The sequence below is a fragment of the Mercenaria mercenaria genome, unplaced genomic scaffold, assembly GCF_021730395.1.
Source record: "Mercenaria mercenaria strain notata unplaced genomic scaffold, MADL_Memer_1 contig_112, whole genome shotgun sequence".
Lineage (NCBI taxonomy): Eukaryota > Metazoa > Mollusca > Bivalvia > Venerida > Veneridae > Mercenaria > Mercenaria mercenaria.
This window is the reverse complement of record NW_026459095.1, coordinates 50,218-62,365: the sequence shown is the minus strand read 5'-3', so window position 1 is coordinate 62,365 and position 12,148 is coordinate 50,218. Positions and strand designations below refer to the sequence as shown.

General features: G+C 35.0%; 2 protein-coding genes across 2 annotated transcripts in view; one reads left to right on the top strand and one right to left on the bottom strand.

Moving 5' to 3' along the window:
- Nucleotides 1–1,054: 1,054 nt before the first annotated feature.
- LOC128551472 (PRELI domain-containing protein 1, mitochondrial-like) lies at nt 1,055–1,753 on the top strand. Its single transcript, XM_053532337.1, has one exon. It carries the CDS (start codon nt 1,055–1,057, stop codon nt 1,751–1,753), a length of 699 nt encoding a protein of 232 aa, XP_053388312.1.
- Nucleotides 1,754–1,858: 105 nt separating this feature from the next.
- The window catches only part of LOC123552230 (acetyl-CoA acetyltransferase, mitochondrial-like), a 32,189-nt gene continuing 21,899 nt past the window's right edge, over nt 1,859–12,148 (bottom strand). Inside the window, exons 7-11 of the mRNA XM_053532338.1 lie at nt 10,210–10,260; nt 8,657–8,810; nt 6,191–6,280; nt 4,941–5,054; nt 1,859–2,007 (exon numbers count right to left, since the gene is read on the bottom strand). Coding sequence (XP_053388313.1) covers nt 1,934–2,007; nt 4,941–5,054; nt 6,191–6,280; nt 8,657–8,810; nt 10,210–10,260 — 483 coding nt within the window. The 3' untranslated portion in view covers nt 1,859–1,933. The remainder of the gene's footprint in view (nt 2,008–4,940; nt 5,055–6,190; nt 6,281–8,656; nt 8,811–10,209; nt 10,261–12,148) is intronic.

Genomic DNA, 12,148 nt, shown 5'->3' with positions numbered 1-12,148 from the left:
GTACTGATCTTCAAGATTTACATAATACTGCTAGGTGATGAACCATGGAACATTTGTCTGAAACTTTTTAAAATGAAGCAAGCAGTTTCTGGCAAGAAGATTCTCAAAGTTGCTATGAAATTGTTTTGAAAGCAGGCCAGCAGTTTCAAAGGGGAGATTTTCAAAGTTTTAATATTGGAACATTCACTTTCTCTTGCACTATTTGAAAGCTGGTAGAAATGGCAAAGGATGTGTTGCTTACTTTTATAACTGATAACAGGGAATTTTCCTAAACGGAAATTGTTTTCTTCTCTCTCTCAAAAGTACTGATAATAATAATAATAATAATAAATAAATAAATAAATATTTGAATAAAATCCAAAATTTAACTTCAAAACATGTCCATTAACTGATCTATGGCCTAAGGCTAAGGAAATGTGCATGTTTATTTTGTCAAGGCCTGTGCAAAAGTCTTGACAGGTATCACAATTATGTATGTAGATTTCTTGTAATTTCTAATGTTTTATCTTATTTTTTTTATTAAAGAATACAAAAAACCCAATGGTAACCTTTTTCTGGCTATATGTAAACTTACCGAATTGTTTAAATGATGGACCGATAAATAATTTGAAATGAGGCTAATATGAAATTAGGTTCAATCTATTACACAAATTTGAAAGTCGGTCGAATCAACAAATCCCTCAAGCATTTTAACACTTGTGAGTCTGAATCTTAAATGTCAATCAAAATTTAACTGAAAGGTCATATACACAGTTTACAGTTTTGTAAGAAAATATTTGTAGGTTTAGAGCAGTATCTTACTCTAGCCTCTTCTTAAATATTGGCACAAAAATCAAAATGAAAGGATAATCTGTATCAAGATATCTATGGATTTATTAAATAAATAATATACAAGAAAATTATTCTCCTCTAAAATTATAGTAAACTGAACATACGATTTTTTCCACTTGAAAAATTAGAATTGGAGCTAAAATAATCAATATATATATATATATGTAAGTCAATTATGAAAGCATACTGAATACTTTAGAGTGACAAAAACTGACAATAAGAAATGAGATACTGGTGCAGAGATATCATTATTAACTTTGAGTGGAGTCAAGTTGTACAAGGATTTTGGCAACGTTACCCGAATCCAGCAAGTGCTCATGTTTTAACAGAGGATGTTCTAGAGCGAAGAATTGAAGGACATAAACTTATCACTAAAAGGATTATCATGAAAAAAGGAAAAGTGCCGTCATATTTGGAAAGGTTCACTGGCGGTGTAAGAAATATTCATGTGATAGAAGAGTCAGTGTTGGATTTAAATGAAAAAACATTTGTAACTTATACAAGGAACATTGATATGCAAAATGTAATGAGTGCACATGAAAAATGTTCTTATCGTGTCAATCCCAAGGACCCATCAAATGTACTGTGTGAAAGACAGTTATGGTCGGGTTCAAATATTGCAGGGTTCGGAAATATCATATCAATGTATGGAGTGAAGCAATATCAGAAGAATTTCGAATCAACAAGCAATGGATTTAATTATGTGTTACAGTCAATGTTTGACCCAGACTCATTAAAGACAAGTCGATCTGAAAAATGTACAAACAAGAAAATAAACTACATACTGAAAATTCTAAAACAGATTCATTCAAAAGTGCGAGAACTTTTGTTTCCCCATAATTACACATTGCTTGTATATAACCATCAAATCCCTGAGCATCCTAGTCATATCTTACACGCAAATGCATCCTTCTGTATGTGAACTGATAAAGGTTTGTGAATATCAAATAAAACAGCTTGTCAAATTTCTAAAGAATATGTCATTTCATAATTCTTATAGTGAAAAAAGTTCCCAAAGTCCCACTGGTTATTGTTTCAGGCATGGGCGGCCACCTATGTTCCACAAGCCAGTAAGCTGGATGGCTTCCTCACATTTACAGAATTAACTCACCTTTGGTATAGCATGTGCTGGGGCTGTAGGAAAATCTATTGGTTCAATAGCTGCATCAGCAAACCCTGTATCAAATATAAATTTCTGTTAAAAGGATAACTGTCTTAGTGGAAGTTTGTTAATAAGTGACAAATATCTTAAATTTTTTACAAATACATGTACTGTAAAGTCAGCTATCTTTGAAAGCCTCAAGGTGTTCTATTTTCAGAAATGGAATTAATTCACGAGATAAATAATTATATGTGATGTTATCAAAGTGACAATCAGACCGTTTGACACGTTTACTGATTATCTGAGGGTGCGACGGAGGACGGACGTTTTGGCCACGGACGTTTTGGCCCGGACGTTTCGGCCTAGGATCTTTCGGCCTAGGATGTTTTGGCCAAGAAAATTTTTGAGGTAGGACGTTTTGGCCAAAAAAAAATTATTTTCATAATATGCATATTATGATCTGGACATTAATATGTTATCATATCTTACAGTATAATTGATCATTCTTTTAAAAAAAATAATTGTGAATAAAATTTATTTTCATATCTCTTTTGGTTTGTTGTCAATGGCAAATATTTTCACATACACAAACATATACAATGTGTATAATTATGTTTATATATAAAATGATTATAAAAAATAAAATACCATGAGTATGTTTTATTATCAGTTTAATTTGTTCACTTATACTATAACATTCTTTAGAATAATCTCCAGACCATATTTTGCACGATATGGAACCACAATTTATTTTTGGCCAAAACGTCCTACCCCCAAAAAATGCCTGGCCAAAACATCCTAGGCTGAAAGATCCGGGCCAAAACGTCCGCTGGCCAAAACGTCCTACATTCGGGTGCGACCAACAATTTCCTGCTTGGCAGTAGATGGTGTATTGAGATATCAGACCGAAATTTATACTTTTCTCCATTTTTACGGGACCAATTTTTTTCATTTTTTCACTTCATGAATCGGTCTGAAAAGTCAAAAATCGGTCCAAAACCGACAAACCGGCAAATTTCCGAAGCCCTGGTGATGTAAAGTCAACTTGTGGAATTGTTTATAACAATAACATCACCTTCGCCAGTATTTACTTTTCTGAATATAGTCAGTAAAATAAATCCATCGTGAAAGTTTCTGATTTTATAGTTATTAATTTTCATTCACCACAATGCTAGTTTAACTGTTATTCTGTAATGAAGTTTGGTATTTGAGAAAATTTCACCACAAACAATGTTTGTTTTGTTACTTTTGTTTTGATTGTGTTACAGTGTATTCAAATATTCACAGTATCCCCTTCATCAGATTAAGACTAGAGGTCAAAAAATCTTTGTAATATGAATTTCAAGGTTTTCAATAATTTTCTAAGTTGACAGACTGATCCATCAAGTAGTTAAGTTTCTTATTTGTTTTCTTCTATCTGTTATGGCTGTTGATCTTGAAAAAGATGTATTTCTTTATGTAAATAACGAGGGGAAACCCCCAATCTACAATGTATAACTGGCCGAAAATTTGGGGGAGTACATTAATGTGGCTGAAGGTTGTGGAAGTCCTGGGGGTTACTGAGTGGTGGCGGTGATGTGACAAGAAGGCACAAGAAGTAAATTTTTTTTTTTTTTTTTTTTTTTTGATTTAACGTCATACAGACATGATAGGTCAAATGGCGACTTTACACAAGAAGTTAAATGTAAGAACTTAAGCAGGGGGAATATTGTGGGTTGTTGCCTTCTGCGTTAGTCTCATCACCACTAACATACTTTTTATTTATTTTGTTGGGTTTAACTTCGCACCGACACAATTATAAGTCATAAGGCGACTTTCCGGCTTTGATGGTGGAGGAAGACCCCAGGTGCCCCTCCGTGCATTATTTCATCACGAACGGGCACCTGGGTAGAACCACAGACCTTCTGTAAGCCAGCTGGATGGCTTCCTCACATGAAGAATTCAATTCCCTGAGTGAGGCTCGAACCCACATCAAAGAGGGGAAGTGATTTGAAGTCAGCAACCTTATTTACTCAGCCACGTAGGCCCCCCACCTACCTACATTCCAAGTCTGAGGTCAATACCTGTAATAGCTGAGGTTATGCCCCCGGAAACAAAATATGACAGAAAGATGAATGAACAGACAGATGCATGTGCTACCACATAATATAACAAGAGCTGTCAGTTGACAGCGCACTCAACTATTCTCAGTGCTTGATAGTATAATATAAGCTATGAGTAAAACTTTAACATTACAATAAGCATATTCTAAGTTGAAAAGGGGTCATAATTCAGTCAAAATGCTTGATAGAGTTGCCTCCTCCTTTTTACAGACTGGGGTCATGATGGTAAACAAGTATGCAAAATATCAAAGCAATATCTCAATGGACTTTGAAAATATTTGGGGTGGTACGCAAACTTTAACATTTATTCTAAGTCGAAAAGGGGCCATAATTCAGTCAAAATGCTTGATAGAGTTGCCTCCTCCTTTTCACAGACTGGGGTCTTGATGGTAAACAAGTATGCAAAATATCAAAGCAATATCTCAATGGACTTTGAAAATATTTGGGGTGGTACGCAAACTTTAACATTTATTTTAAGTCGAAAAGGGGCCATAATTCAATCAAAATGCTTGACAGAGTTGCCTCCTCCTTTTTACAGACTGGGGTCATGATGGTAAACAAGTATGCAAAATATCAAAGCAATATTTCAATGGACTTTGAAAATATTTGGGGTAGTACGCAAACTTTAACATTTATTCTAAGTCGAAAAGGGGCCATAATTCAGTCAAAATGCTTGATAGAGTTGTCTGCTCCTGTTTACAGACTGGGGTCATGATGGTAAACAAGTATGCAAAATATGAAAACAATATCTCAATGGACTTTGAAAATATTTGGGGTGGTACGCAAACTTTAACATTTGTGTGACGCTCACGCCGACGCAAATACGATAGCTCCCCTATTCTTCGAATAGTCGAGCTTAAAAAGAAGAGTTAGATAAAAATTATTATATGATAATATAATTTTACCAAGAATCCTGGCCAGTGGTTTAACTCCGTGTCTCTCAGCAGCTTTAGCAGACATGAGAACTATGGCACCGGCACCATCATTTAAAGTACTGGCATTTGCTGCTGTTATGGTCCCTGCAAGTGAAAACATTGTTAAGTAATTGGTTTAAAACTGTCACAAGAATCATTTTAACCATTGTCTAGATGTGTGTTGTTAGGACACTGGTGCCCCCACTTCCTGTTTCTGCGTAATGCTTAATGAAACTAGGTGAAATATTTTTTAAGATATATGCAACACAACTTTTAAGCACTTTATGTGTATTTTTCACTAAGTCAAGGACAATAACTCCGGTCTGGCTGAGTGAAATCTAAAACAAATATCGCCAGGTGCAAAAATTCACATGCTCAATAATATTCCTACATGGTTTCATGACTCTTAACTGAAATACTTTTTAATATAATGTATGTATATGTAATACAATATTTTAAGAAGTTGTGTGTGTTTTCTTTCCCCATTAAATCAAGGACCATAACACTGATCTGGCTATATAACAATCCTCTACTGTTTTATGACTCATAATCAAATACTTCTTGAGATACATGTGACAAAAACTTGTATGCCCTTTAAGGGCCATAACTCTGTTCTGGTTAAGTGAAATCTCTAACAAAACCCAAGGTGCACAACTTCACATGCCGAACAATATTTTTGTAATGTTTGTTAATCCAAAGTCAACTACTTTTTAGATGCATGCAACACAAACTTTCAGGCATTTTTTATGCCTATTTTTGACTAAATCAAGGGCCATAACTCTGGTCTGACTGTGTGAAATCCCAATTAAAACACCAGGGGCCCAACTTCACATGCTGAATAACAATCCTATTAGGTTTGATAACTCTGGGTCAAAGACTTTTTGGATTTTCGCGATATAGATTAGGACAAAGGGGTGTCTCTGAGTGCTCCCCCAAAGATTTTGGTAATAAGTAATGACTATTTGGTAAGATTAGACTAGTTTAATTATCCTTTTCTCTGTATACTCTGTATAGAGGCACTAGCTTTTTTTGGGTGGGTGGGGGGGGGGTGGGAGGAGGGGGATGATGAAGATGTCACACCAATCTTCACCTTATGGTGATCATGAGTACAAAGTCGCAGCAGCAGTTCATGCCACAAAGCTTTTGAAACAGAGCAACTAACCAATAGACCAACTGTCAGATGTCTCCCATATATCTCCCTTACCTAAACTTTTAAATTGGAATTAAAATTAAGTTATTACCATCCTTTTGAAAAACAGCCTTGAGTGAAGGCACCTTGTCAAAATTGACCTTTTTGTACTCCTCATCTTCTGATACAGTGACTGGGTCACCTGAAATAAAAACAATATGGTCCATGCACTAATTTAAATGGTAATTTATTTCAATTTAAAGCAGTATTTTTCAACTGGGAAAGTACTTGGGGCTGGGGCAATGGGGCCAAGGCCCTGAGGTCAGGGGTTTTGGAATGCATGATTTGGGGAAATAAAAGTGAAGGAGGAATTACCTTAATGTCTCTATTTTTCTAATGTCCATGTTTTTTTATGTACTTTTTACTTTTACAAAGTCTTCTTTACAGTATTGAACACAAACTTCTTTTTATAGTTGGTATTTTGATAACTATCCTACATTTCAATGATTCAAAAAACACATTGCCTAGTGTTTAAATGTTAATGCTAACTTATGTCCTATAAGGAATTTTTAAGGAATTTTGACTGGATGATGTAAACAAGAGCTGCAACAGGAGAAAGCGCGCTTGACTATTTCGATGCTGGATAGTGAAACTGGGCACATCTGAGAAAACTGGAACTGTCATTGGAGTGTTTTATGACTCTAATGGTGGATGAGATATTGCACAATAGCCTGAGTCTGTGTCAAAAATATTAAGTAACAAGAGAGGTAAAGATAAAGTGTATCAAAACACTATATAAGTATAATTCTAAGCAAAAAGGGGGGGGCATCATTCATAAAATATTGGTGCAAGAGTTATGCACCTTGTGTCATATAGTGTGGGTGATGATGTGGAACAACTACTTCAAGTTTGAATCAAATGCATTTCGTAATAACCGAGATATAGTGAAAATGCATCAAAATTAATCTTAAATTCTAAGTAAAAGAGGGCATAATATTTGAAAAATTAGTGCCAGAATTATGCACCTTGTGTCATATGATGTGGGTGATAAGGTGAAAAAACTATTTTAAGTTTGAATCAAATCCATTTAGTTATAACTGAGATAGAGTGAAAGTGTATCAAAACTTTAACCTGAAATTCTAAGTAAAAAAAAGGGGGGGGGATAATTCATAAAATACTGGTGCAAGAGTTAAGGCCCTTGTGTCATATGATGTGAGTGATGATGTTGAACAAATATTTTAAGTTTGAATCAAATCCATTTAGTAATAACTGAGATATAGTGAAAGTGCATCAAAACTTTAACCTGAAATTTGAAGTAAAAGGGGGGATAATTCATTAAATATTGGTACCAGAGTTATGGGCCTTGTGCCATATGATGTGGGAGATGATGTGGAACAACTACTTTCAGTTTGAATCAAATCCATTTAGGAATAACTAAGATAGAGTGAAAGTGCATCAAAACTTTAACCTGAAATTCTAAGTAAAAAGGGGGGATAATTCATGAAATACTGGTGTGAGAGTTATGGCCCTTGTGCCATACGATGTGGGTGCTGATGAGAAATAACTATTTTAAGTTTAAAGCAAATCCATCAAGTAATTACAGAAGTAAGGAGAAAAAAAGAGAAAGTGTAAAAAAACTTCAACCAAGGTGGGGACGTGGTAAGACGCCAACACCGGGGTGAGTAGGATAGCTCTCCATATACTTCATATAGTCGAGCTAAAAATATTATGGGGAACTGTTTACTGAAAATGTGGAGAAAAAAGTTTTTGAGAAGATATGTGGATTTTGGCCCAAAACACTGCTAACAGCCCTGTTGGAAATTTAGGAAAAAATGGGGGGGGGAAAAAATGTCCTGAGTTTTTTTGGGAGCATTTACCTAAAATAAAACTCAAATAGCCTGTAAAATGTGTAGAATTTTTTTTATTCACAAAGTATAAATGTTATGAGATTTCAGCGGACACATGCAGCATCAAAAGTCAGATACAGACAAAACAATAAAAGTTAAAATATATTAATTAGACAGTCGTATGAACTGTCAATCTGTGTGAAGAGAAGAAGAACAAGTTAGCAGCCACTAGTTCCCTAGATATTCCCTTTACTGAAATGGTAGACTAATTAAATTCTGTCTCCTTGAATGCAATCCTAAAAGACTAACCAATTTTACTGTATCAAGCGCTATGTGTAACATAACCACTCTGCCTTTGTTTATATACAGCAATAAACATAAATATCGGTATTAAATATACAATGGCCAGCCAATATTTCTCAACAGGTAGAGTACTAGACTTTCAACCAGGAAGGAAAGGTTTCAACCTCAGGTGAGGCTTTATATTCTATGTGATAACTGACTAAAGACCAAACCTCTAAGGTAAGATGTTGCAAGTTACCTTGCTGAGAACATGTTAGTACTGGTAAGGATTTCAGGAATACTGACTAGGTATACAGACTGCTGCATTAAAACTGCAATGTTGACAATTGCATGAAGCCTAACAAAACAGCTGAATTGAACAAAACAGAATCATGAAATATTTTTCTTTACTTCACTGTTTAATATTATCTCAAAATGAAATTCTGTACCCTTTTTCTGAGGGATCTGTACCGGAACTATCTCATTTTTGAAGATTCCTGCCTCGGATGATTCACTCGTAAGTTTGTAACTCCTTATAGCATATGCGTCTTGTGCTTCACGACCAATGTTGAATTTTTTGGCTGTAGTCTCACCACATATACCCTACATCAACATAATTATACTGATATATTAAGTATCTCCAACTTGAGCAATAGGTATCCAGTTTATACCATCAACTCAGAGAAAGCCTCATCATGTCTAATCTAAATTAATACTAGAGAGAACCAAATACAGGATAATTAATGTCAAATAGCAAAAAGAGATATGATATTCATAGAATTTTTTGAACAACCTTGTGAATATTTACTGGTAATTAGCTTTGTACAAGTATTGCTTGACTTTAGGAGCGCAATATTATTCCGCTAAAGAATGAGTACATATTTCTCAATGCAAAGCTAATAATCTTTTTATTACATATGTATCCACACATAATACTATATAATTATTTTGAATTTGTTCAATAAATTGAATAAAATTGACAAATATACAAATGTATTTAAACTAGATGCCCACGGGCAACATGTCGAGCCCGCCAGCTGCCTAAGTCCACACAAAAATCCTTACCAGTAGAGATAGGTCAAAATACACCTCAAAATTGGATGTAACATGCACGTTGTACTACAGAAAAGTGGTCTTGATTTTTCCCTACGACCAGTAATAAAAAAAGTTATAATATAAGCTATTTATAGTAACAATAAAGGGAAGTAATTCTATGTTGTTGCACATGACACTCCGTCTCATGGTGAACAATTGTGCCAAGTTACATCAAAATTTCTCCATGCATGAAAAAGAAATGCTTCGGACAAAGTCATTCTTGTATCTGACCTTTGACCTCTAAGTGTGACCTTGACCTTAGACCTAGGGTCCTGGTTCTTGCGCAAGACACTCCGTCACATCGTTGTGAACATTTGTGCCAAGTTAAATCAAAATCCCTCCATGCATGAAGAAGACATGCTTCGGACAAAGTCATTATTGAATTTAACCTTTGACCTCCAAGTATGACCTTGACCTTTTAGATAGGAACCTGTGGTTTGGGCATGACACTCCGTCTTACTTAGGTTAATATTCATGCCAAATATAAATGAGATTGCTCCATGCAGGTCAAAGTTATGGTCCGGACAAACAAATCCAGACGGACGCACGCACATATACCGAACAGCCATTTGGACAACTAGGTCTTCGCTTCCACAAGCGGGCTCGAAAAAAATTAACGCACAGCAATGTTCCGTTCTCTGTGCCTTTTCAAGAGGTACAAATTATTTGCAGATGGCCGACAGTTGCTAAAAGACAGCAAAAGTTGAAAGAGAAAACAAACAATTCAATGACTCTATGTTAACTTCAACCTGTGACACCTTGGATTCAGATCAATAACTTGCAGTGCACAAACTGTGTGATGTTTGGCGTAAATGTTCACACTATTAACAGTATTCTCACTGAACAACTGATTATTGTTTATCAAAATTCATTAATTAATAATAAACATATCTAGTTGACAACATACCATATGAAATTTTCCATATGCATCTGTAAGACCATCAAACACCACTGCATCCTACAACAAACAGTGCATTGTCAGTACATAGTTGATATAATCACCATCTTTCCCTTCCACAAATCACTGTCCTGGTAATTTCTTTTATATTTTTCATGGGATTTTGCCCAATTCAGTGCTCAACTTTAAGGACTGCCCTATTGCCTGGGGCAGGTAAAAGTGGAGTGCAGGCAGGCAAAAAATCATACTTAGTTGCTCGTTGGGCAAGTGAGATATATGAAACATCCCAAGAAATACTTCTCTAAATATAATCATGTACTGCTGTATTTTTTGCTATACTGCATTGTAATATCTCATCACATCACCATATTACATTCGAGCAACCAAAAATTGGGTTCAGGCAAGTAAAAATATAGTTGAAGTTGCCCTATGAGCAAATGCTGTATAGAGTCAAGCCTTGTCAAGCTTACAGAAGTGTATCACTATGAAAAAGAAATACATCTTAAATATCTATAAAATTACCTCTTTTGCACTATACTTTGCATAATTTTATTAATGTATTAGATTCGAAGCTAGATATTTAAATACATTTAAAACCATATCTTATCTGCTTACATTACAGTCCCTGAATACATTGCATTCTTTGTTTTTTATTAGGTTATTCCCATTTTCCTATATGCAAATACTGACTCAGACTTCTTGTTTTCCTGGATACATTAGAGGAACATACATCAGTTTACAGACAGCAACAGGTTAGAGACCACCAATTGTTTTCCCATAGACTTACATTGTAACATTATGGCGTGTACGGCCTTCCATACATTGAAACATGTATATCTAATAACAAGTTTTTCAAGAACTATCTTAGTTCTACCAAAATATCGGATGAAAAACATATGAATAGTGATACTTTATTTAAGTAATTTTCGTGTGAATGAGATGACCCCCTGTTTACATCATTGACATGGCGGGAGAAATTCGTTTGATAAAACTTTTTTTCAATACACATAAAATGTAGCAAATTTTGTCAAAATTTGTATAATAAAATACTGTAAATGCAGTGAAAAAATATCAATTTTGAAAAAATAATCACTTCCTGGGTTTGTTTACATGACTGACCAATCAGAACGCACAGATGTTACCTTATTCCCAGGTATACACTTACCTCATTCCCAGTAAGTTCCCTGTACTTTTTTGAATTGGTGGTCTCTGACCTATAGATGAATGTTTCGTGTCCCATTTTCCAATTTTACAGTGAAATTGTGAAACATGATCCAATACCAAATGTCTTACAAAGTTTCATCAAGAAATGTTCAGTTTTAAGAAAGATATGGACAGTTTACTGAGGTCACCCCCTGTCGATTTATATGCCCAGAATCAGTCCCTGTCGTCGTCAGACTGCAATTTTTCGTGAAAATTTCAGTTGTCTGCTTTTGATTTGACTTGGAAGCTGAAACACGATTCATTCCGTAAACAAGAGGACCATGATGGTCCTGAATCGCTCACCTGTTCCCACATGACACAGTTTTGAGTATGATGTCGTTTTTTCTATTATTTGACATAGTGACCTAGTTTTTGAGCTCATGTGACCCAGTTTTGAACTTGACCTAGATCTTATCAAGATAAAAATTCTGACCAATTTTCATGAAGATCCATTGAAAAATATGGTCTCTAGAGAGGTCAGAAGGCTTTTTCTATTATTTGACCTAGTTTTCGAAGGTACGTGACCATGTTTTGAACTTTACCTAGATATCATCAAGGTGAACATTCTCACCAATTTTCATGAAGATCTCATGAAAAATATGGCCTCTAGAGAGGTCACAAGGTTTTTCTATTTTTATACCTACTGGCCTAGTTTTTGACCGCACATGACCCAGTTTCGAAACTGACCTAGATATTATCAAGGTGAACATTCAGATCAATTTTCATGCAGATTCATTGAAAAATA